Source organism: Hypanus sabinus, chromosome 28 (assembly GCF_030144855.1).
Source record: "Hypanus sabinus isolate sHypSab1 chromosome 28, sHypSab1.hap1, whole genome shotgun sequence".
In the NCBI taxonomy this organism is placed as follows: domain Eukaryota; kingdom Metazoa; phylum Chordata; class Chondrichthyes; order Myliobatiformes; family Dasyatidae; genus Hypanus; species Hypanus sabinus.
In genome coordinates, this window is record NC_082733.1 from 36,566,938 (window position 1) to 36,593,758 (window position 26,821).

General features: G+C 40.8%; 1 protein-coding gene across 9 annotated transcripts in view; it reads left to right on the forward strand.

The window, feature by feature from the left end:
* LOC132382584 (A-kinase anchor protein 13-like) overlaps nt 1–26,821 on the forward strand; it is a 548,542-nt gene that overhangs the window by 136,030 nt on the left and 385,691 nt on the right. For 8 of the 9 annotated variants that reach the window (XM_059952931.1, XM_059952933.1, XM_059952936.1 and 5 more), the window contains exon 3: nt 70–113. In XM_059952931.1, the coding sequence (XP_059808914.1) occupies nt 81–113 (33 nt within the window). In that variant the 5' untranslated portion in view covers nt 70–80. The remainder of the gene's footprint in view (nt 1–69; nt 114–26,821) is intronic. The other variant, XM_059952932.1, reaches the window with a different exon arrangement.

The window sequence follows — 26,821 nt, forward strand, 5'->3', positions numbered from 1 at the left end:
GTTTATGGCTAAATGTTACTGAGTAACTTTGACTTAAAAAATAACTTGCCGTGTTTCCTCTCGTTCCAGCAGCTTCTGTCATGAAACTCACACCAAATCAAGCACCATTGTATGTAAGTAAGACCTTTTTTTATATAAAGAAACAAGACTTAAATATTCCCTGGAGTCTGAAACTGTTGTTTAATACTCTGGATGATTCGCCAAGCATTAGTCAGCTCTTTTACAGCTCTTGTGCTGTAAATACCATTGCATAATGTGTTTGGTTATTTTATCATTGTTTCAGTAAAGCACCAGGATCAGGGACTGACATTCCCTTTCTACTCGCTGTTAGCATCCGAAGTGAAATGAGATTCAGTAGTCTTCGAGTGGGCAACAGCTAGAAATTGCTCGGACTCAGAATTAGTTCTCAGAGCAACAGACACCAGAATGCTGGAGGAACTCAGCAGGTTGGGTAGCATCTAGAGAGGGGATTACATAGTTGATGTTTCAGGCTGAGATCCTTCATCAGGAACGGAAAGGAAGGGCGGGGGGATGAAGCCAGAATCATTTTGTGTGTGTGTGTGTGTGTGTTGGTGTTGCTCTGGATTTCCACCATCTGATGAATCTCTTGGTGTGCACTCAAAGAATCTAGCAAAGGCAGAGGGCTGAAATGGAATCAATAGTCATGATTGCCATCATGGTTTCAGAGAACGGTATCTGGCCCTTTGACCCATCTTGCCTGTGCTCATGTCATTGTCCACCTGTGCTAATCTCACCTCACCTTGTGTCCGTGAGTTGAATCATCCTCTCCCCCTCCTCTTCTCCAGGAACACCAAGAGCACCCTTTCTGGAGGTAAGTAAAGTGCTCTCATCCAGGCAGTATCCTGGTGGATAACCTGTGCTGCTGGGGTGGAATCTCTTGTGTTTAGGGGAGAAGTTGTATTGTTAGAGAATATTAGGAAAGGTTTTGTGTGTACATGCACTGTAGCTGACCTTCATCCTGATGACATTGGCTTAATTTGTCACATGTATATCAAACAGTGAAATGTGTTGTTTGCATCACAGTCTGATGATGTTCTGAGGGCGTGGATAGCACCACCATAGCGTTCCCATAACTTAACCCTAACCTGTACGCCTTTGGTATGTGGGAGGAAACTAGAGCACACAGAGGAAAGCCCCACGGTCATCGGGGGAGTGTAGAAACTACTAATAGACAATGGCAGGAATCAAAACCTGATGTGTGATTGCTGTAAAGGTTTACGTTAACATGTGGCCCATTATGATGAGCATGAAAAAAAGAATCACACAAATTACTGGTGGAATTTAGGTTTGGCAGCATCTAGGTGAGACCAGGTAAGGGGATGTGGCATGGTTGGTATGAGAAGCTGCAAGGTGATAGGTGGAAAAGTTAAAAGGCTGAAAGAGAAATCTGATGGAGGACAATAGACCCATTTGCACTCATCCTATTGCCCCCACCTTTTTCTGGCTTCCTCTCCCTTTGCCATTCTTGATCAAGGGTCTCATCTGAAATGTCAACTCTATGTTCGTCTCCATTTACCTCAATAGATGCTGCCTGACCTGCTGAGTTCCTCCAGCACTTTGCGTGTGTGAGTGTGTGTGTTGGTCTGGATGTCTATCACCTGCAGAATTTCGTGTTTATAATCTGCCGAATGTCTTGTGTCAAAGAAAAGTGGTGATTGCTGTTTCTACCTTTTATTAGTGCCTCTTCTCAAGAGGGAAGTTAATCAAATGGTGGCACAGTTTAAGGGAATGTTTTTGTATTGGTTCGAAGGTTGGCTGAAGGAAAGCTGCTCTGACATGGAGCTGACTTCTAATGCCTCATCCAGTTGGTTATTATGTTACTTGGTTATCTGTTGCTGTGTGAATGTAAACATGTTCAGCTATTTACCCCCTTGCATTCAAGCCAGAGTAACTAGGGGTAGTCTTCATGTTGGCATTTCTCAGTGATTAGAGGCAAGACCGGGCTGTAGTTTCATTTTGTGGTGAGATGGGTGGGGACTGGCTCTCTGACCTCTGACCCCAGCGGCAAAGTGACTAATCACACTGTTTCTACTGCAACCCAGCTACGATGTTGTTAGGTCGAGGATATTGGCCAAATTTTTTTAAATATAAGCACGTAAACACAAGATGTTCTGCAATTGCTGGAAACCCTGAGCAACACACAAAACGTGGGAGAAGCTCAGCAAGTCAGATGGCATTTATGTAGGGGAATAAATAGTCAATATATAACACTTAGACCCTTCATCAGGACTGGAAAGTAAAGGGGCATGTCAAGAGAATGATTGTACCTGGGATCATCGCTGGGAGGCTTGGACATGGAGATGGAAGCCCTGGGTAAAATCTGTTTTTGTTTTGATAGAAGAACTCTGCACGAAATGTCACCTGTTCATTTCCCTCTGTAGATGCTACTTGACCCACTGAGTTCCTCCTATGTTTCTCCAGATTTCAAACATCTGAAAAATCAGAAATCACATAAATTTAATAAAGGACTATTTTCCAATATTAAATTGCCAATTGGTTTATTACTGTCACATGTATGGGGACACCATGAAAACTGGTTTGCATGCCATCCATACAGATAATTTTATCTGTCAATATGTGGAGCTAGTACAAGGAAAAAGCATGGACAGAATGCAGAATGAAGTGTTACAGTTACAGAGAAAGTGAAGAAAGGCAATAAAGTATAAGGAACAAAATAAGGGTGATTATGAGAAGTGTCTATCTAATCGTGCTAGGGGACCATTCAATAGTCTGACAACAAAAGGGTAGAGGTTGTCCTTGTGTTTGGTGGTACGTGCTTTTGGGGTTTTGGATCTTCTGCCAAATGGTTGGTGGTGGGGGAGAAGTGAGAATGTCTAAGTAGTCTGGGGTCTTTTGATTATGCTGTCCGCTCTACCAAGGCAATGAGAAGTATCGATAGGATCCATGAAGGGCAGGCTGGTTTCCATGATAGACTGAGCTGTGTTCACAACTTTGCAATTTCTTGTGGTGGCATGCCAAGTGGTTGCCATACCCAGCCATTTTGCATTATTATACACAAAATAAAATCTGCAGATGCTGGAAATCCAAGCAATGCACACAAAATGCTTGAGAGACTTGGCAGGCCAGGCAGAGTCTACGGATAAGAGTATTGTTGACGTTTCGGGTTGAAGCAGTCCAGCCGAAGGGTTTTGGCCTAAAATGTCACCAATTCTCTCTTCCATAGGTGCTGCCTGGTCTGTTGAGCTCCTCCAGCATTTTCTGCATTATTATACACCAGTTCAGATGGAAGTAAAGTGTTAATCAAGTTCAGACATTCATGACAAACTAATCAAAGGATCGTTCAAAGACAACGTGTTTCCAAGTCAGAATGATGAGTAACTTAGAATGGAGCCCGCAAGTGATGTGGCTCCAGATGTCCTTGCGTGGATGTGGTATTGAAAATGATTGGACGTGATCATAGGGTGAGACTGATTTCCATAATGTGCTGAGTTGTGTCCATAACTCTCCATAGCTTCATGGAGTTTCAGACAGAGCAGTTGTCACACCAAGGCATAATGCATCTTCATAAAATAGTTTCTACAGTGCTTCTATAAAATCTAAAGGTGGTTGTCAGTTATCAGCTTGATAAACAGCAGAAAAATCTGCAATGCAGGCCTTTCAATCTTCCCAGCCAAATCTGTTCTCTGTCTGTGTCCCTCCCAGAGGTTTGTTATGTTGAACTCTGTCAGTTGGCAGTTGCTCTCACCCTCGGGGCCAGCAGTCCACCCCAAAGCTCCCTGTGAATGCACAAGGCTTTCAGCTGTTAGCTCAGTTTGCCAAACACACTGAAGAGCTCCCACTTGCTCGTTTGCATTTACATTCCACAGTATTGACGGCCAAAAGGCTGGGCTTGCTTCACCTGCCAATATATTAACTGGCGTCACTTCACAAGGACAAATCTACAATTCATTTTGTCATATGTTGATCAATGTATTAACCAGTCTAGTGGGAAACTGAGCAGTTCTGTTGTCATAGTGGGATTGTGCCAGGTCTGCTTTATTGGTTACTGATCAAGAACAGTTATTCTGTCTGGATTTCTTCCTGTACTATGTCTAGATGTGCAGCAGCCCATTGTAGTTTCTTCACTGTGTCATTCCGCTGTGATCCATTAACTCATTCCTGACCTGTACGACGAAGTTCTGCGCTGATCATCTTCCCAACTAAGTTGATGGCAAGACAGGAGGGGGTTGGTTGTGTTACATTTTGCAGAAGGTTTACATTCAAGATGTAGGGCAGCATTATATGGAAAGGAATAAAGAATCAACATTTATTATCAAAGTAGTATTTTAACCTGTGATTTTAATCAACTCTACCAAATGTAGAGTTGATTAGAATCACATGGCATATCTGTGAGGTATGTGCTCTGCCAGGAACCTTGGTGTAATTTGTTATAGAGTTATAAAAAAAATCTTGCCAAACCATTTAAGCTACCTAATCCCATTGATCTGCACCTGGACCATGAACACCCATACCCCTCCCATCCACGTACCTATCCAAACTTCTCTAAAACGTTGAAATAGAATGGCATCTGTAGAGAAGAGTAAACAGTCGACGTTTCGGGCTAAGATCCTTCATTAGAGTGCATGTACCTGAAATTCATTTGCAAATCTATGTCATCAATATCAAAGGTTTGTTTGTTTTCAGAGGAGATTATCTGGACCCCAATGTTTTCCTCTCCTGTCTGTTAAGTATTTGTAGCTGATATTTCCCCTCTTAGGATCAAGGAAATGACTGATGAATAAATATATGAAATTTCATTCTGTCAACATATTCAACTTTATTTGATTCATAGTCATCCCTGTCTGGCTGTGCTGACATTATGATTATCAGATGCAGATGCTCAGTGGAAGGGTTCCTTCTGAGGGATGGGGAAAGAGTGATGGCTCCTGGAAAATGGTTACTTGTTGATTTGATTTTGTTGTGCAATGTCATTGCGAGCTTATTATGATGAATGTCTTTGTGCACATTTGTGATTGTGAAGAGGGATGTGAATTCCAGTATTTTGGTTTTTGTGTAATTGTTCAGTGTCAGTGTAACAATTTCCACCCACCCCCCTCCCAGTATACCAAAGAATAGAGCATCCTTTTTCTCCGAGAGTGAGGAGATTTTTCTTAAGTCTCTTTTTGGTGTAAGTGAAGATGGAGAGAGTGTGGTAAGGTATATTACTTTAGACTGATGTTTTGGGACTGTACAGGTAGTCCTAAAGGTCTGATGCTATATATCTGTCAATTTTACTATTTTGCCACTTATTTTCATTTTTCTGAAGGTTTTCCACCTCAACCACACAATAAACAGTTTTGCCTTGAATGTGCTATTGCAGCCTTTTGTCTGATTTTTAAAGTCCACACGTTATAAGGGCACAAGGCCCTCAGCAAAACCCAATGGTGTGACAACATTGCATTGCAGAGAACAAACTGCAAAAAACACCAAAGCCACTTGTGTGTGTGTGTGTGTGTGTGTTTGATAATGCCATGACATTCTTTGCTCATATAGAGAACTTATAATGACCTACCTACTCTACACCCCATAATGCCACTGGCGTTTAGGGCAGCAATGAAGGTCGCCCATCTCTGGCTGTTCATGTCAGTAGCTTGGTTTTCACTACTGTCAATCATGGAAGTCCCGGGTTGAGACTCAGGAATGCCATCACACTTAGATGCAGAAGGATTCTTCATTGCTGTTTCATAATTTTCTTTGACCAGTCAGGGTTGCTAGCCTTGAGCAAACCCCGAACCTGGACTGGTGAACCACTCTTAGTCTGACCTCTACCCCTTTGATCTGTTCGGTATGGGTGACCCTACCAAGAGCCAAAGCAGAAAGCCCTGACTCCAGCCAACATAGCTCTCCGGGTCATTGAGGCACGCAAACCTCCAATCTCTACGACAAGTTTATCCTCCTCTTGGAGGAACTTGTAATGAAAGCACTAAAAATTTTCTAGTCAGTATTTAATTATTTCAAGTTATGTTCTTGCACTTGAGTTTAATTTGTTAATCCTCCTTCACCAAGTATGTCTTGGATCTCTCTTACAACTAAGCTTAGATTTGACTCCCATTACATAAGTAACACAAAGTAAATTGCTTCTTGTGCAAATAAGATATAGGAGCAGAAGTAGGCCATTCGGCCCATCGAGTCTATATCAAATGTATCTCTATAAATGCGACTTCAGGTGGCAATGCCTCAAAAAGGCAGTATCTGTCATTAAGGACCTCCACCACCCAGGACATGCCCTCTTCTCATTACTTCCATCAGTGAGGAGGTACAGAAGCCTGAAGAGACGCACTCAATGTATTCGGAACAGCTTCTTCCTCTCTAACATCAGATTTCTGAATGGTCCATGAACCCTACTTCATTATTCCTCTTTTGCATTGTAATTTATTTTCTGTAACTTATAATCATTTTGATGTCTTGCACTGTAGGTCAATTGTTTATTCCTTCCACAGATGCTGTCTGACCTGCTGAGTTCCTCCAGAATTTTGTGTGTATTACTTTGGATTTCCAGCATCTGATGAATAAGACACTTATAAAGAGAATAGTTGCGCAAAGCTGATAATGCTGCTTTGGTAAAGCAGACAACACAGTTCAATCCCCCACACACCCCAGACATTGGCTTCTCACACTTCCATCAGGTAGAAAATGTGAAAACCTGAATGCTATACCATCAGAGTTATGGACAGCATCTCTCCCACTATTATAAGACAATTGACTGTTTCCCTAATATGAAAGATGGACTCTTGACCTCAGTCTATCTTGTTATAGTCTTCCACTCTATTTGTCTGCTTGCACTCTACCTACTCTAACTGCAACCCTTTATTCTGTATTTTATATTTTATTTTTATTTAGAGATATAGTGCGGGTCAGGTCCTTCTGCCCACTGAGATGACGCGCCACCCAGCAGCCAACCACTTTAACCCTAGCCTAATCACAAGATGATTTACAATGACCAATTAACCTTATAAGCGGTGTATCTTTGGATTGTGGGAGGAAACCAGAGGATACAAATCAAAAGAGAACCGGAGCCATGATATGTTTTGTGTATTTAGTTTTTCTTCAATGACGTGCGGCCATGTGAGTGGTGACATAAAGACTGATGCCATTCACATACTTATATAACACATAGTGAATTACGTAAATAAAGTATGCTTGATCAAACAATATATTTGCAATATTACTCAAATATTATTGAAATATTAAATACACAACGCTTCTCCCTGCTTGGCTATAAACTCCAACTCAATATAGAATGCATCCCAACTCAAATTTTAAATTGACCCATTCAAGACTAAAGATTTAATTGCTGTGGAGGATTTCTTACTCTTGTGAGATGACACCTCTCTTGACAAAGGGTCACTCTACTTGGCAGGTGAACTTTGTGGCTGTAAAATAATCTCAGTTTCAGGTGCCTCCTCTGTGATGGTTGTAGGAATTGATTATAGGGTTGCAGGAAGTGGTTCTGACAGCTCCGGGCTCCTTTCTTCTCCAACAATCGACTCTGCTCTCAACCGATTAATGTGAGATTTTTCTCAATAAATAATTGAGCAAGTATAGTGTATTTTTGTGTTCTTTATTTAATTGAATTCTCTTTATCTAGTTTTAGAACTTAAGATCTGATCACATTTTAGGTTTTTTTTTGCAGAAGTAGAGAGAATTTACAGGTTTCAAAACTTTCATGCACTACTTACTTTAGGTCCGCTTTGCTGAAATGTTTCCCTCCAGAAAGGTTTGTAAGAATATTCTCTATACTGGGCAGAGGGTATTGATCTACTTACAGTATCAGGTTGATGGTGACCTTGAAATCACCTAACTCATCCTTCTTGGCTGCTGGGACCACTGATATTGTCCATGGGCTCCACTCAATCTTGGAAAGAATTCCTTCAGCCTCCAAGCAATCTACCTTTATAAAATTTGGGTGTGGCATTTTCAATTAATACTATTTTACTCTTAATATATTTCAGTTTTCCTATGGCATCTTTGAACACTGCTGTGGCATCTTCCTGTATCTTTTTAAATTCCTATTCAGTTGGCTTTTGCAGGGGCTGTAGCATGTAAATAGTGAATGAATCCCCAATCAAGTTGTAGTTGTCTCAGTCAATCATGGCCCCACAATGCCGACCCTCCTGTTTTTTTACCACAAACAAGCCAAATGTGGCTTGTTGATTGTTGTATTTTACTGTTACAAATGTCATTCGTACAGGAGTTACCTTTTCTCCAGTATAGGTACTTAGTTGGATATCTCCAAGCTTCAGGTTAGTAACCTTGAAGTTCCATTCAAACTCATTTTGTGGAATGACTGACAGCCGAGCCAGGGTCCAATTCCATTTTAGTTAATTTGCCATTCCCCTCTGATGTAAGCCATATTCCTTGTCTCTTGGTTGTTTTCATAACGTAAATCTGAAGGCTCTCCAGTCCTGTATCACTCACATTAGTATCAGATTTTTTTTCAACAGCATGAAATTAGTGCTCTATTTGAAACTGCAACTTGACTCTTCATCTTTTTCTCTTCCCTATGCAATCTATTTATTTTTGTCCTCCTGACATACTCTTTGTAGGTGTCCTACTTGGCTGCATTTTCCGCAAGTTCCTCCTTTAAACCTGCATTGTTTTGGTGTATGTGAGCCCCTGCTACAATAGTAACATGTTTTGTTTGGCCTGGCAGGTTTCTGTTTGGATATTGTAATTCTGTTCCTGACTGTAAATCAGTTGCATTTCTGGCTACTGTTTCCATTGATACAGCAATTTTAACTGTTCTTTTAAATGTGAGTCCTGGTTCAGTGAGGAGCTGGTTTTGAATGATTTCCTGTAAGATTCCACAAAGTCAATGATCTCTCAGTGCGTCATTAAGCTCACCACTGAACTGACAATGCTTGGATGGTTTCTTTAATTCAGCCACGTGAGCTGAAATGTATTCCTCATTTTGATTCCACTTATGAAACCTGAAGTGTTCTGTAATCAACAATGGTTTTGGCTCTAAATGAATGGCATGAAGTTCACAATATTATCAAAGCTAGTTTCAGTTTTTTTTTACAGTAGATAATCTTCTAAGCACACTATGATTCCCCCCTGTGCATTCTGCAATACTGCCATTCGTTTTTCATCGGCTCTTTCATTTGCTTCAAAATACTGCTCAATTTGTTCAATATACATCATCCAGTTATCTGTTGTACAATTGAATGCTTCTACCTTTCCGATTATAGCCAAATATTTCTGGATTTTTAAAATTTATTATTATTGTAACCTGATACCTTTTATGAACTTGTGGCCATACTTGTTAATTTTGTCCACTTTCTGCTCTATTTTTTGCTTGAACTTCTCTCTCCCTTTCTGAAGAAAAATCTCCTGCGCTTCAACAGGTGCTTCACCATTTCATCATGGTTGATCCAATTTTCCTGTCAGCCCAAATCTCCTGCCTTCTCCCCATATCCCTTCATGCCCTGACCAATCAACAATCTATCAGCCTTTGTCATAAATATGTATAGAGACTTGGCTTCCACTGCTGCCTATGGCAAACAATTCAACCGATTCACCACTTTCTGGCTAAAAAAAATTCCTCCTCATCTCCGTTCTAAAAGGATGCCCTCTATTCCGTGTCCTCTGGTGTTAGATTCTCCCACCAAAGGAAATATCCTTGTCACATCCTACTTATCAAGGCCTTTCACCATTTGATAGGTTTCAATTAGGTTACACCTCATTCTTCTGAATTCCAGTGAATACAGACCCAGAGCCATCAAATGTTCTTCATGTGACATGCCATTGAATCCTGGAATAATGTTTGCGAACCTCCTTTGAACCCTAGGAGCCCAAAACTGCTCACAATACTCTTATGTGAGGTCTTACCAGTGTTTTAGAAAGTCTCAACATTACATCCTTGCTTTCATAGTCTAGTTCTCATGAAATGAATGCTAACATTGTATCTGCCTTCCTTACTACAGAATCAACCTGCAAATTAAGCTTTAGTCTTAAGACCTTATGTAGCCTCTGCTTCCTCATTTTTTCTACCAACGTGCATGACTTTGCACTTTTCAACACTGTATTCTATCTGTCATTTTATTGCCCATTCTCCTAATCCAGGGGTGGCCAACCTTTTACATTCCATCCGTCAATTTTTTTCACGCATTAGTTCAGATGCACCGTACAACTCTTGTACCTCCATTCAATTCTTGTAAAGTTATGTTAATATAGACATATTTAGCATTTTTACATGATATATTGATTTAATATAAAAACAAGATAAACATTACTTACCTTAATGAGACTTGAGTCTGTTTTGATTTTGCCAAGCTTTTAATGTTTGGAGTTAAATTAGTTACTGAGAGCAGCAGAGAATTTTGCAAATTTGAATCAGTCAATCGCGACCTCGTTTTGTTTCTTAATCAATTTCATGACTGAAAATGCTTTTTCACATCTGTATATTATTCCGAAATGACAGATATAACTCTGGGCAAATTTTCTTAGTTCTGGAAAATGTTCACAGGGTAATGATCGCCAGAAGTTCATGTCAGAAGCATTTGGGACTGAAGGAAGCTCATCAAATTTCATGTTCAATAATGAATTTGTTTTCAAGTCAACAAGTTCCATTTGTATGTTACTAGGTATCTTCATGATTTTTTGTTCACTAAGTGAAAATGGGCTTATAAATGCAAGTATGCAGTCATCTTCTTTAGCAAAATCATGAAAACGACTTTCAAATGACTCTTGATTTTTTTCAATATATTTTGTAAAATTGCCATAAACTTCAGCTCATTCACTCTGCTCTTTTAAGTGTGGAAACTGGCTCAAATCCGCATTTTCTAACTGAGAGGTGAACAGTTTAAACTTCATCTTGAACGCATTGATATCATTTACTAAGCTAGGAAACAATTTTTTCTTGCCTTGGAGTTTCAAATTTAGATCATTGAGATGGCTGGTAACATCAACTAAAAATGCTAAATCAAATAGCCAATTGTTATTACATAATAGGGCTCTTTCTTCAGGCAGCTCATTTTTCTCTTATAGAAAATTATGAACATTATTATTAAGTTTCCAAAATCTACTCGGAAACTGTCCTCCAGAAAGCCAGAGCACCTCACAACGAAGGACAAGATTGCCATATTCCAAATCTAACATTTCATGATATTCTGAATTTTTGTCTGTTTAATCCTCTTGCTCTAATTTTATTCACGCAATTCACAACCAGTAACATAACATGCTGCAAATTTAAAGTTTTTCCGCACAGTGACTCTTGGTGTATAATGCAGTGATATTTTAGTAGACGATGACCTAAAAAGTTTTCAAGCAAAGTTGTAGTCCCAGTGGCTTTACCTATCATTGACAGCGCTCCGTCAGGACAAACGCCAATGAGTTTACTAGAATCTAGTTGCAGATTTTCTAGGCATGATTTTCCTTTATCATATATGTCTGATCCTCTTGATTTTCCATGAAGTGACTCAAGACCGATAAGTTTTTCAGACGCTAATATTATCATCAATTCCTCTTATAAAAATGCTTAACTGGGCTACATCACATATGTCAGCAGATTCTTCCAAAGCTGAAGAAAAGAAAGTACAAGCATGGACAAGGTCTTTCACTTGCTCAGATACATCATGACAGATTTCTTCGGAGTGTCTCATAACTGTTTGCTTTGACAGAGCAATTTCGTCTACTTTCCTTTTGATATTTTTATCACCAAGACATCTTGCAAATATTTGGAGACAAGGCTTAACAATTTCTTTTCTATCAGAGAAAGGCTTCCATTTTTTGGCCAATGCTAAAGGAATTTTGTAGAATGTTTCTGTCATCGCCAAACTTTCACAACTTCTTTTAACAAATATATTTTGTCTTCTTTTGATTTCTTCCTTTTTCTTAAACATATTTCTGTAACTCAGAACCAAGCACTAGCTTCAGTTTTCCTTTTATTTCAGTCTGATGTTGTGTTTTATAGTGTCTTATTAAGATCATGTCTTCTATTATGTGAGAAAGTGTTTTCACAAACAATGCACAACGGTTTCCTGACTGACCCACTATAAATAAGAACTCATTTTCCCACTGTTCATTGAATTCAAGCTTACTATCACTTTCTCCTTTTCTTTTGCTCATTTTCTTTTGCAATGTGATGGGTAACTGAATGTAAAAACAAGGCTTAATTTTTGAAAAAGTACAAAACTGCAAATGTTCACAAAGGACGAACAAAACACAACTCCATAGCGCATGAGTGTCAATTGTACACTGACTGGCAAAAACCTGCGACGTACCGCTGGTGCAGACGCCTGGCGCCTCAGGATCAAACAAGTATCAAACATGTATTGAACAGTTATGGAACTACTGCAGAACAAAAGTCCTTTTTTCCTAGTTTGACTCATTGAACATTTTTTTTAAAATTGAAAACAGATTAATGTGGAAGAAGATAACATTTGCCAAAAGATGTGCAGAAAATAATAAAATCGCTAAAAGTTATTGCTATGTTTTAGATTTATTCTCAGTAAAACCTATTTCTAGCTCTAAGCTACTTGAATTCCTGTTATGGATTTTTTTCTACAAATTGGTTTTTGGTTAATACTTTTTGCGTGAGCAGGCTTTCTTTTTTATTATTATCACTGGGGTGCAATGTGCCACTCCTAATCATCCAATACGCCACAGGCTGGCCAACCCTGTCCTAATCTGTCTATGTCCTGTAGTCTCTGTACTTTCTCAAAACGTATCTTCATATCATCTGCAAACTTTGCAACAAGGCCATCAACTGCATCATCCAAACAGTTAACAGATAATGTGAAAAGAATCAATCCCAACCCAGACCCCTGTGGAATTCCACTAGTCACTGCCAACCAAACAGAAAAGGCTCCCTTTATTTCCACTCTTTGCCTCCTGCCAATCAGCCACTTCTTTATCCATGCTAGAATCTTTTGTGGAATACCATGGGCTTGAGCCTAGGTAAGCAGCCTCATGTGGCACCGTGTCTAGGGCCTTTGGAAATCCAAGTACACAACAACTGATTGTGTTTTGTCTATCCTGCTTGTTAATACTTAAAGGATTCCAACAGATTTGTCAGGTAAGATTTTCCCTTGAGGGAACTACGCTGACTATGACCTATTTTGTCATGCTTCTCCAAGTATCCTGAGACTCATCCTTTATCATCGACTCCAGCATCTACCCAACCACTGACGTCAGACTTGCTAGCCTATAGCTTCCTTTCTTCTACCCCTCTCACTCGAAGAGGGAAGTGACATTTGCACTTTTCCATTCTTCTGGTACTATTAGTGATTTTTGAAAGGTCATTACTAATGTCCCCAAGATCTCCTCAGCCACCTCTTTTAGAGCCCTGGGGTGTGCACTGTCTGGTCCAGATGACGTATCTATCTTCAGATCTTTCAGTTTCTCAAGAACCACCTCTCTAGTAATGGTAACTTCACACAATTCATGATCCCTGACACCTGGAACTTCTGCCATTGTGCTAGTGTCTTCCACAGTGAAGACTGATGCAAAGTACTTACTCAGTTTGTCTGCTCTTTCGCTTTCCTCCATTATCATCTCTTTAGCAGTCCGATATCCTCGCTCACCTCTCTTTTATACTTAATGTATCTGAAGAACCTTTTGGTATCCTCTCTAATATTATTGGCTAAATTACTTTCTTTCTCTATCTTTATCCTAATGACTTTAGTTGTTTTCTGGTTTTTAAAAGCTTCCCAGTCTCCTAACTTCCCACTAATTTTTGCTGTAGTATTTGCCCCCTCTTTGGCTTTTATGTTGGTTTTGACTTCTCTTAGCCACAGTTATGTCACCTTTCCTTTAAAATACTTCTTCCTCTTTTGGATGTATATATCCTGTGCTTTCTGAATTGCTTCCAGAAAATCAAGCCATTATTGCTTTGCTGTCATCCTTGCCTGTGTTCTTTTCCACACAATTCTGGCCAACTCGTCCCTTGTACCTCTGTAATTCCCTTTATTCCACTGTAATACTGATATATCTGAATTTAGCTTCCTCTCAAATTTTGGGATGAATCCGACCATATTATGATCACTTGCCCCTAAGGGTTCTTTACCTTGATCTCTGTAATCAATTCTGGTTCGTTGCACAGCACCCAATCCAGAACTCTCACAATGCTGAATGAATTCAGCAAGTTCGCGTAGCATTGTGTGTGGGTGTGTGTTTCTTGGATTTCCAGCGTCTGCAGAATTTCTCTTGTTTGTGGTTGGACCCAATCCAGAAGAGGTGATCCTCCCACTGAGCTGCTCTAAAAAGCCACCTCGTAGGCACTATTGCAATTCCTCCTCCTGAAATCCAGCACCGACCCGATTTTCCCAGTTTACCTGTGCATTGAAGTCTGCCGTGACTATTATAACATTGCCCTATTGGCATGCATTTTCTATTCCTGTTGTAATTTGTAGGCCACATCCTTACATACTGTGTACTAGTGAGATCAACAGGGTACCCAACACGTTACTGTCCTTGGAGAGAAGGGAGCTGCTGGGAATTTTGCACTGCTCAGGAGGGCGGTTTTGAAATGTACTCAACAGATCATTAAACTTGACTACAATTGTGTTGCTGATCTAAGGCTTTATTGTCATAGGATAGATCTTTGGCAAGTACTGTTCTGTTGCAAGTTTTAAAAACATGACGGACTAGATATTCAAAGAAATATCTCTGAAAATTTGTTTTTGAATATTTAAATGAAACCAGTCATCTTCATGTCCACAGACTTGCCACAAGTTTTGGTCACAAGTATTGGTATGCCCACATTTCCCACTGAAACTTTGCTTTGTCAGTGTTTTCAGTACTGCTGAATATGCTTCCAAACTGACCTTATTTTAAAAAAATATAGACCAACTCTCAGTAATAGTAGGAGCAGTTTGCTTTCTTAAAATGGATACAACTCCTCTAAGAGGAGACAGAAAATCGGGAAGTTTTGATTTTTTTTTGTTATTTTTTGATAATTCTTAAGCAGACAAGGCGAGTAGTTAACACCATCAGTCACTTATGGGTTTCTCACTACTGTAAGATCTGTGGCTGAACCTTGAACATTTGCAGACCATTCTTGGACAGCAGATACACATGTGAAGATAAGTAACTGGGAACATGGGACTCTGCAAATCTTGAGCAATACACACACAGTGCTGGAGGAATTCATCAGGTCGGGCAGCATCTTTTGAGGGACATGAACAGTTGATCTTTCAGGACAAGATCAATTATCCAGCATCTCACTAGCTGCTACTAGAGGAGTGTGTCTGCATGTGATGGCCTCTCTCTTCTCTCACTCACTGCTCCCGAGGGGAGGTCCTTGCATTTGAATGATCTCTCTTTGTTGATGTCAGAGGATGGTGCTGGAGAAATGTTTAATCGATGTGGATTGTGGACTCTAATTAATTCATGTATATGATATGTTCTAGTTTCTGGTTGCTCCCCTTTCTTCATTGCTAGTTTTGGTGATTTTTGAATGGGGAGGGGGGGGAAATCCTGCAGGTAATTAACACTGAACTGAACTAAAGTATGCCTTTTGATTTTGTGTTTGTATTCTGTGTTTTTGTTTGTTTTTTTCTGTTGCTATTTGAGCAGTTTGTTTTATTGCACATGCAGGGAGGAGGGTGGTTTGATGTTTTCTTTGAACAAGTTACATGGATCTTTGTATCATGGCTGCCTGTGGGGAAGACCAATCTTAGTTGCATACTGCATACATGCTTTGATAATAAATGTTCTTGGAATCCCTTTGAACCATTTCCCTCCAGAGATTCTGCCTAATCTGCCGAATTTTGTGCAGGAAATGGGGAAAAATGAGTTAAATTGTTGGAAACACCCATTTGAACTTCACACTTCTGCCTCTCCTCCCAAAGTGACAGTGCAAGCCATTCATTCAAAAGGAAGTAGACCTTTTTCAAAAATGAGATTCCCAAATAAGGATAAGTCATTCTAAAAGGAGAAAAAAACATTTCTGTACTCATTTCTATAATGGCCATTGACAATGACCATCACTACCTGGAATGGGTACATTGCAGATGCTAGGAATTGGATCCCAGGATTAATTTTATTCGACTTTATGGTCAAGAGTTCCTGAGGTCAATTTGTAACCTGTCAAGGATCTCATTGCTGAACTCCAAACTTGAAATGAAGATCTGTGGAACCTGGAGCACTGTGATACCACATTATTGACGTTGATGTGGCAAATGAATAATCTCCATTAACATAGGCACAATGTAAACTTGGTCCTAATCCTTTGGTATTAATGCACTTGAGATGGCTCAATACTCTTTCTACGACCTCCTCCCTTCTAAAGTTATACCATCTGATGAATTCTTGCTTGTTTTATTGTAATAATGCCAGTATTATTTTTTCATTCATGTCTTTCATAAAAGTGCACCTCACAGTTTATCAACCTGCCAGTCTTCAGCCCAAGTCCCTGACTGGCATGGACTGATATTATTTTGGACTGTATGTGCTGGGTTGCAGCTATATGTGTGTCTGGATTTACTGTATTTCGTTTAGCTGTATACATTTATATATGGTTGAATGACAATAAACTTGAACTTGATTTTCAGAAATGGCAATAGAAATTGTTCTTTGCATGCAGGAGTGCAATCTTGAAGTATAGAATTTTTCAGCAATAAAAAGTGTGAAATTCAAATATTTTATCCCTGTGGTTTACTTGGTCATTTTTATGCACCCTACGTAGTGAGGATTAGGATGGTGCCCTGCCAGTCGGTGGTGTTATGGCATCAGCACTGGGTTGCGAGGCGAGTGGTCCCAGTTTTGAATCTGGCCGGCTCATGGTACGCTTTCCATTCCTGCTTGGTTGAACATCAAGCCAGCAACTCAGCCTAGTTTTAAAAAAATAGATAGAGCTAAAGAAATGGTAAGGTTGCTGCCCGTTGAGCCACAAGGCGTGGAAAGGTACAACAACAGTGAAATAGTGCCCAGTATTAAATTTAATTTCCAGATATTCTGCTTGCTTTAAATAGGATTGTTACAGACTTTGTCTGCAGTTCTTAATTTAATCTGTGCTGATCATGTATCAGGTTATCACTGATGATTTTGAGTAATTTTTAAAACAATTCATGTAGCTCTGAAGACAAGATTTCTGAGATAATTCTCCCCTCATTCTTCAATGTAGGATCCCCTGTGACGGCAAGATATGCAAGTGGAGACCAAAGCACTTTTGAAAACTTAAGCTTTGATCGCAGATAGATGCAATATGTAGGCTTGTATTAGGTTAATTCACCAGAATTAACATCCCCAAAGCCAAAAGCAATAAAGTACTGCTTGACATTTACTGTTGTTTTGGGTTGAGAGCAAAATGCACTATCCATACTGCATTGTTTTTGAGAGTGATGAACCATTTTATTGCACTGAGAAGATACTTTCTCAGTACTGTTGAGTAGTGAGTTTCAAGATCTGGATCCAGGTGCAAGATGTTTCCAAGTGGGAATGGTGAGCAACTGGGACGGGGGACAAAAAATGGTGGGGGGCCCCATGTGTCTGCTGCCCTTTCCCTTGCTGGTTGAGGCACTGTTGAAACAGCTTAGAATTTAGACCAACACACACTGATAGTGCTGGAGGAGTTCAGCAGGTCAGGCAGCATCGCTGGAGGGAAACAAACAAGTCAACATTTTAGCCTGAGACCCTTCATCGGGACTGGAAAGGATGGGGTCAGAGGCCATAATAAGCCAGTGGGGATGGGGGAAGAGTGCAAGCTGGCAGATGATCGATGAAACCAGGTTGGGGGAAGGTGATGGACGGGGGGGGGGGGGGGGGGAAGTGAAGAATGAAGCTGGGAGATGATGGGTGGAAACAATAAAGAGCTGCAGAAGGAGGAATCTGATGGGAGAAGAGAGTGGACCATGGGTTAAGGGGAATAAGGAGGGGCACCAGAAGGTGGTAATGGACAACTGAGGAGAGGGGGTGAGATCAGTGGATCTGGGGTTGAGAGGGTAAACAGCTTTAAGTTCCTTGGCATCCACGTCACCTCAAACGGTTGAGGGAGTTTGGTATGGGCCCCCAAATCCTAAGCACTTCCTACAGGGGCACAATTGAGAGCATCCTGACTGGCTGCATCACTGCCTGGTATGGGAACTGTACCTCCCTAGATCGCAGGAGTCTACAGAGAGTGCTGTGGACAGCCCAGCACATCTGTAGTTGTGAACTTCCCATGATTCAGGACATTTACAAGAACAGGTGTATAAAAAGGGCTCATAGGATCATTGGGGACGCAAGCATCCCAATCACAATCTATTCCAGCTGCTACCATCCGGGAAGTGATACCGCAGCATAAAAGCCAGGACCAACAGGCTCCGGGACAGCTTCTTCCACCAAGTCATCAGACTAATGAACCCGCACTGATTTGAGTGTGCTCTATTACATTGACTGTTTATTTATTATAAATTATTATAAATTGCTATGATTGCACATTTAGATGGAGATGGAACATGAAGATTTTTACTCCTCACGTATGTGAAGGATGTACGAAATAAAGTCAATTCAGATTCAAATTCAGGGGAACCTGAATTGCGGATGGAAAAAAGGCGAAGGGGGGTGGAGTTGGAGAAATCAATGTTCGTGACATCGGGTTGAGGTGTCAGGAACTCAAGCAGAACTCAAGCCAATTTTTTTTTTATTATTATAAAAACATTCCCTGCATTCTATCATTTTAGAATTAGGGGAATATTGCTTTTCAGATGAGATACAAAACCAAAAGTATGATTGGTCCAGCAGATCAACACAAGAGATCTGTTATTAAACACCACCTATATATTCACTGACAACACCACTATCCAGGACAATGTCATTCCTGACAGGATATGATGTGTTGTTCCTCCAACCTGAAAGTGGCCTCATCATGGCAATAGAGGTTTCTGGGATTGAGAAATCAAGTTGGAATGACGAGGTCACTAGGAAATCCCACCTTCTGTGGTGGATGGAGCAAAGGTGCTTGATGAAGCAGTCTCCCCATCTTCACCAGGTCTCACCAATGTGGGGGAGGCCACACCAGAAACACCAATGCCATAGATATCTGTCAGATACTCAGTGCTTTTTGTAGACAAGCATTGAAGTTATGGTGCAAAAATAGAGTATAGGAAGATAGTTTATGCTAACTGGGGGTCCACCAAACAGCCTACATTGTCCTGGATAGTGGTGTTGTCAGTGAATATATAGGTGGTGTTTAATAACAGATCTCTTGTGTTGATCTGCTGGACCAATCATACTTTTGGTTTTGTATCTCATCTGAAAAGCAATATTCCCCTAATTCTAAAATGATAGAATGCAGCGAATGTTTTTATAATAATAAAAAAAATTGGCTTGAGTTCTGCTCCTGACCATCACTTCAACAACATTTTAGAGTCAATGCCTACAAAATGCTGGACAAATGCAGCATCTATGGAAAGGAATAAAGAATCAATGTTTTCAGCTGAGACACTTCATTAGGTCCAGAAGGGTCTTGGTCCAAAACATGAACTTTTAATTCTTTTCCATAAATGTTGCCTGAGCTGCTGAGTTCCTCCAATTATTTCTGTGTGCATTATTTTGGATTTCCTGCATCTGCAGAATCCCTTGTGTTTGGGATCAGTGCTTCCTTGTTCATGCATAAGCGAGGTTCCTAACTAAACGGGTTCAAGAGGGCTGGATAGGAAAAAGAAGCTGGGCATCAATGGCCTGTGATTAATTTCCAGTAAAATGATGAATGAGCTTCCCACCATAACTGGTGCATTCATAAAACAGTGCAGCACGATACTGGCCATTCGACTCACAATATTGTCCTGATCTTTTAACCATTTAATCCTTCCTTCCTACATAGCCCTCCATTTTTTTTTGTATCATCCATGTGCCCACATAAATTTTTTAAATGTCCCTAATATACCTGCCTCTACCACCATTCCTGGCAAAACCTTCCATGCACCTTTGTGTAAAGGCAAAGCTTACCTTTGATATCTTCTCTCTACTTTCCTCCAATTTCCTTAGAATGATACCCTTCGTGTTAGCCATTCAAAGTACATTTATTATTGATGTATGTATACCGCATACAACTTCGAGATTCATTTTCTTGCAGGCAGCCACCAAGCCAAGAAACATAACAGAACCCATTCAAAGCAAAACCCCGCACAAGACCATTGAATACCCAAGATGCAAAAATCGCATAAATCAAAAATAAAGAAAGAGCATCTAATGCAGAGTTTCTGAAAGTGAGTCCTCAGCACCGTGCTGATGGTGGTTTCAGTGCTGTGCTAATGGTTGCAGGCCACGACTGCAGGATTAGTTTAGCTCTGAAGCGCCATTTTCAAATCACACAAATAGCAAAATAAAACAAGTAAACAAAAAACTTCCAAGAAACGTGAGCTGCAGATTCCCTGAAGCAAGTTAACAATTGCGGAGTGCATTCAGTGCTGAGGTGAGCCCGCTGAGAAGACCGATGGTTGCAGGATACAGCCCCACTTGAATGCAGGACCCAAGATTCCTGCACCTTCCGCCAGCCAGCGACGGTGAGGGAGATTGGTCAAACAGAGGCAGACGGCATTGAACACCTGTTCGTTTAACTCTCATCCTCGATGATTTTAATCTTGCTCAACCCTTTAATTGGTGCAAATTAATGGAGCTAACCACGGGTTCATGTTCCACCAATGGGAATCGACACAGAACCTCATCGATTTCCCCCAGGAAATCGCAGAAGTGCTAGGTTGTTCCCCAAAGAAACATTCTTAAGAGTGAAATTACAGGCTGCAATTAATTGCAGTTCAGAAGAAGAGTATCCAGTAGTTTTGTAAGCTCTCTGCAAGATGTTGTCATCTTGCTGGGTATTTCTGCTCTGGTAATAAATTTCTGGTTGTCCACTTGATCTGTGACTCCTATACAAGTTGGGTTTTAAGCCTCTTCACTCCAAAAAGAAAAGCCCTGCCTCAATCAACATATCCTGTTGACTGTTCTCCCTCGTGGAGGCATTTTTCATTTCATTTTCATACTACCTATATAAATGTTCAGCTGTTCTTGATTTGCTGAAGCAACCATCTGTCATATTATTTAATGGAAAAATATATCTATGACTGTTGTAAGTATGAGCAATTTCAGGGCTCTCTGCCCGAGTTAATATTGTAGGTAATGGCTTCATGAGCAGTAGGCATGGAATCGAAAGGAAAAATTTCCCAGCCTGTTTCATTGAAGTGGAACACTTTTTTTTTCTCCACAGTTCACGAATTTATCACAGGCTCCATCATTAAAAATTAGCTTTGTTTATCATACATACTGTATACCAAAAATACAGTGAAATATGTAATTTGTGCCAAATGAAATCAGCAAGGATTGTTCTGGGCAGCCTGCAATTGTTGCCATGCTTCAGACACCAACATAGCCTGCCCACAACTTAATAACCCTAACAGACGTCTTTGGAATGACAGCGGAAACCAGAGCACCTGGAGAAAATCCACACTGTCACGGGGTGGCATGATCTCATTAGCGGCAGCAGCAGGATTTGAACCCTGATCTTACAGCTGGATCTGTAACAGTCTTAGGCTAACCTCCATGCTACCATTATCAGATGCTCCTAGTAAACAATTTCTGCTTTACTGTTTCCCGGCATCAGATTTAACTGAGTTAGTTCCAAATATTGCATTTTGCCTGCTCGTTTTAGAAGGTCAGTTGTACACATAACCAAAGACTTGGATTATTTTTCTCTTTTGTCGGCTGCAATTTTAAACCCTGAGGGACAGCTGTACCCTATGAACGGATAGAGTTGGCAAGTGGAGGCGGATGAATTGGCACCACCAGATTTTCAGGGCAGCATTTGTTGGAGATTCTGGGTTTGGCAAACATTGCTCGCATCTAAGCAGCTGTTGGATACTAATTGGTTGGCATGAGTCAGGTACCAGCTGAAAAGACTTGGCCTTACCAGCAGTTAGAATTTGATTGCTGTTTTCATAAACCATTGACATCTTGATTTGGGCACAGACACATGTATGCGTAGACTGGCAAGCTTTATGTAGCTGGTGCAAATGGACTCTGTGACTGAAGCTGTGCTTAAAATGGCTTCTGTTGGAATTGGATGATTAAGACCACAATACAAGAGTAGAAATAGGCCTTTCGGCCCAGTGAGACTCCTCTGCCATTCTAGCATGGTTGATTTATTATCCTTCTTATCTCCTGCTTTCTCTGCTGTAACCTTTGATGTCCTGACTAATCAAGAACCTACCAACCTCTACTTTAAATATACCCAGTGACTTGGCCTCCACAGCCACCTGTGGTGATGATTTCCACAGATTCGCCATCTTCTGGCTAAAGAAATTACTCCTCATCTCTTTTCTGAGGGAACATGGCTCTATTCTGAAGCTGTGCTCTGAGGTCCTAGACTCCCCTACTTTAGGAAATGTCCACTCAATCAATGAGACTGCCCCCCCCCCCCCCCCCATCATCGTCTGAACTCCAGTGAGTTCAGGCTCAGATCATCAAAAGCTCCAGGTGCACTGTAAAGGAGATTTAAATGCTGCAAGTTTCAATATTGTTCCATTATGCAGAATTCACTGGCATTCCTGTGTATTTTTTAGACATTTATATGATGTCGATACAGCTGGCAAGGTCAGCAATTAATGCCCATCTTTAATTATCCTTGAAATGAATACTTTTCAATTCTCATTGGACTCTGTGCCATTTCATACACATTGAAATCCAACTGCAATAACTTGTTCCTCCTCCTGACCCATAACCTGGGACATCCTCACTCTCTTAATCTTCCTGTCATTTGAAAATCAGCTACAGCCCCTGTGAAATCCCAGATGAGAATTCCCAACAACTGTTGCTTTCTCTGCCACGGCCTCGCCTGTACAAAGGCCCTTGTTCTCGCAGCCTGTCTTGTCAGTTTAAACGAAGATGCTTCTGCGATATTTAATGTGCAGATCAACGTGGTGTTTGTGGCCACTTGACGGGTTAATGCATTTACCTCTCACATTGTTTAGTGGCTAGAAGAGGAGCATTTCTGAATTGCGAGTCCCAAGAGGGCTGAGGTATTTTTGGAAGCATCGTGAAACACTTGTTGAGGCTCAGCTGATGACCTTCATGGTTGACACTTTATATGGCACAGTTTCACACAAGTGGAGACAGCAGCTGTCTCGTATCATTGCCTTTCTTTTGGAAACTCTTAAGAGTACAGAACCTGCTTATTAATGAAACTTTCAACAGATCTGTGGTCGTCTAAAATTAGTCAATCTACAAATATGGGTTGGATCGTTGTTATTTTTATTTCCATCTTGAGCATCACATGATATTGGTTCTGCTTGTGTCAATCTGCTAGTTTCTCGTCCACACTCCACTTAACTATTCTAACTGTTATCCTCATTCTACTTTGTAAACTCGTGATTGTCTCTGCTGTCCATTCACTCATTACCCTTGCACTTACTGACATCGACTCCACCCAGTTAAATAATGCAAGGAGTTTAAAATGCTTGTCCAGCTTTTCAAATCATTGTTCCACCACCCCCACCCCCATGACTGTAGTTTCCACCAAATCCATAGGGCACTCCTACTCTTCTGAACACCACAAATTTACTGGCAATGATCTGAACCTTTCAGGAGTTCTTTCCTGAAACCATTAATATAAAGGTCCTCCAAATGCCATTTTCTTTCTGTTAACTTTTCTGGCTGCATAATATCACTTTCGTAGAACACAGAGCATTACAGCACTGGAACGGGCTCTTCAGCCCACCGTGTTGTGCCAAACCAGCTAAAAAGTAAATCAAATCCCTCCCCCCCCCCCCCGCAAAAAAACCTAATCCCTCCTTCCTACAGAGTGTCCATTACCCTCCATCTTCCTCAGATTCATTCGCCAATCTAAATGTCTCTTAACAGTTTTAAATGTGTTTGCCTCTACCACCATACCAGGCAGTGCGTTCCAGGCATCTACCACTCTGAGTAAATAAAAAGCTTGCCCCTCACATCCCGTTTGAACCTACCCCCCTCTCACCTTCAATGCATGCCCTCTAGTTTTAGACATTTCAACTCTAGGGGGGTGAAAAAAGATGCTCCTTGTCTACTCTATCTATGCCCTTGTAATCTTGTAAGCCTCTAACAGATAGCCCCACAGCCCCCGCCACTCCAGAGAAAAAAACCCAAGTTTGTCCGGCTTCTCATGATAGCACAGGCCCTCTAAACCAGATAGTATCATGATAAACCTGTTTTGCACCCTCTTCAAAGCCTCACCATCCTTCCTATACTGTTGCGACCAGTACTGTATGCAATACTCATTCTTGATTTAATTGCATCAGTAATGATGCAACTCCAGTAATGTTAAAGTTCCAACATTGTTAAATATCTATGCATCATTTTCTTTGGGTCTAGGTACCTTCTTTGTTGTTCTTGGGAAAGGGACTTTGAATGTTGTTCAAGTTAACAATTTTGTAGGCAACACGAGTGAATCTGCAGTTGCTGGAACTAAATAAAAACACAAAATGCTGGCAGAACTCAGCAGGCCAGACAGCATCTATGGGAGGAGGTAGTGACGACGTTTCGGGTTGAAACCCTTCATCGGGAGTGAGGGGTTTCGGCCCAAAATGTCATCACTGCCTCTTCACATAGATGCTGTCTGGCCTGCTGAGTTCTGCCAGCATTTTGTGTTTTTATTTAACAATTTTGTAATTGGTTTCGGGCATTTCAAAGCTCAAAGTAAATTTATTATCCAAGTACCATATAGACTACCGTGAGATTCATTTTCATTTACTGTAAAAATCAGTGAAAATCTATGGACAAACAAAGGCTGGCATACAACCAATATTCAAAAGAAGACAGAGTAATTCACATAAAATGGTGGAGGAACTTAGCAGGTCAACTGAAACAAATAGAGTCAAATCCCTTCATCAGGTCTCAGCCTGAAACATCGACTGTTACCGATTTCTACTGATGCTGCTTGACTTGCTGAGTTCCTCCAGTATTTTCTCTGTGTGTGTGTGTGTGTGTGTGTGTGTGTGTGTGTTTCTCTGGATTTCCAACATCTGCAGAATCACTTCCGTTTGTGCAAAAGAAGACATCAGGTCTCAGCCCAGAGCATTGGCCACCATCGATTTCTACTGATGCTCCTTGACCTACTGAGTTTCTCCAGCATTTTCTGTTTGTGTGTGTTACTCTGGATTTCCAACATAAACAGAATGTCTTCTATGCAAAAGAAGACAAAAGTGCAAATTTAAAAAAATAAGTAGATGAATAACACTGAGGACATGAGTTGCCAAATCCTTGGAAGTGAGGCCATAGGTTGTTGAATCAGTTCAGTGCTGAGGTGAGTGAAGTTATCCATGCTGGTGTAACATGCAAGCCTTTATAGACTTAATGTTCTCTTATCATAATATGCTAACACATTTTCTGTAAGCTGCTTCCCAGATGAGTGTCTGTTACATTTTGTGCTGATTGCCCTGACACCCTTGCTGTCAGGGATTGATTCTCAAGGGTAGCAAGGTCAGAGAAATGAAGGGGGTATAGGGCCTGGCAGAGGGAGAGGCCTGTGCTGAGGAACTGCACGCTTGTACTGGCCCTTGCTAGACTAACGAGGGAAAATATGAACATCTGCACCTGACACAGTCAGCAGTTACTTGTTCTTTTTTCAGGTCTTGGTTCACTGAATAGATGTTCATTTGTACTTTCACTTCAATAAATCTAAGCTTGAGCAACCTCCTATGTCAGGGGTTATTTTTGAACTTTTTGGCCTGGTGAAGGACAGCTTAACTAATGTCAAAAGTGATAGATTTTGTTGTCCTGCTTAAATACAATTCCAAATCCTTCCTGCCAAAGTTGTGATGTGATTGTTAAAAGAGTAACACTTCTGTTTTTGATGCCTATTTTTAGTTCCTTTTCTGAATTACAGCTTTCTTATGGTTTTTTTCCTCTGGTTGAATGTGAACGGAGTATGGATACCAGTTGTATTCCCATGTTTGAGCTGTGGGGATATCAGCTGGAGGCTGAGTTCTCCCCCATGGACAGAAGTATCTGAGGATGTGAACTTTCCTCTACTCTGGACATTTACGGCAGCCGGTGTGTTAAAAGGGCCCAGAGGATCATCAGGGACTCCAGCCGCCCCAACTACAAAATGTTTCAGCTGCTGCCATCTGGAAAATGGTATAGCAGCATTAAGGCCATTGCTAACAGGCTCTGGGACAGCTTCTTTCACCAGGACATTAGATTTATCAATATAGATTTATTTGACTGTGTATACATACAATGTATACGAAACAATTATGTATTCAATCTTAGTGTTTGGGCAGTATCCTCCCACATTTCCCTTCTTTATTGCTTGTACATTGCGAAAGAGATGCAACATAAAGATTTTTACTCCCTTGAACATAAGAAATAAAATAAAATAAAACATAAGTAGCTGTTACAGGTGAAGTCTATCCCTATGTTGCTTGTAAGCCGCCATATGTCAGGGTCAAGTTCATTGTCATGTGCACAAGTGCATCAACATTGCAGCCGCCATTGATTAGTTTTACAACAGTTAGGGAACCTAAAACATTACAGCATAGAGCAGGCCCTTCGGCCCACAATGCTGTGCCAGCATTTTAACCTACCCTACGATCCAAAGACGCCATGCCAACAAAGATGCCCACATCTTGGATAATCTCCCACTGGTATTAATATAGTTTTTCTGGGTTGGGCCCGGGATGGGTGAGACAGCAGTTTGGCATTGCCGGGCTGATTCTGGTAACCTCACACCACGTGGAAGGACATTGCACTTCAGTGAAGGTCATTGCTTTCAGAGAAGTAAATAGCAGAATGTGAGTGTAAAGTTCAGCCAATTACCATCTCAAAGAATATTTGATTTTAGGAGGAAATGAAACCATATACAAGAATAATAAGTACTTTATTGATCCTGAGCGGGGCATTCTTT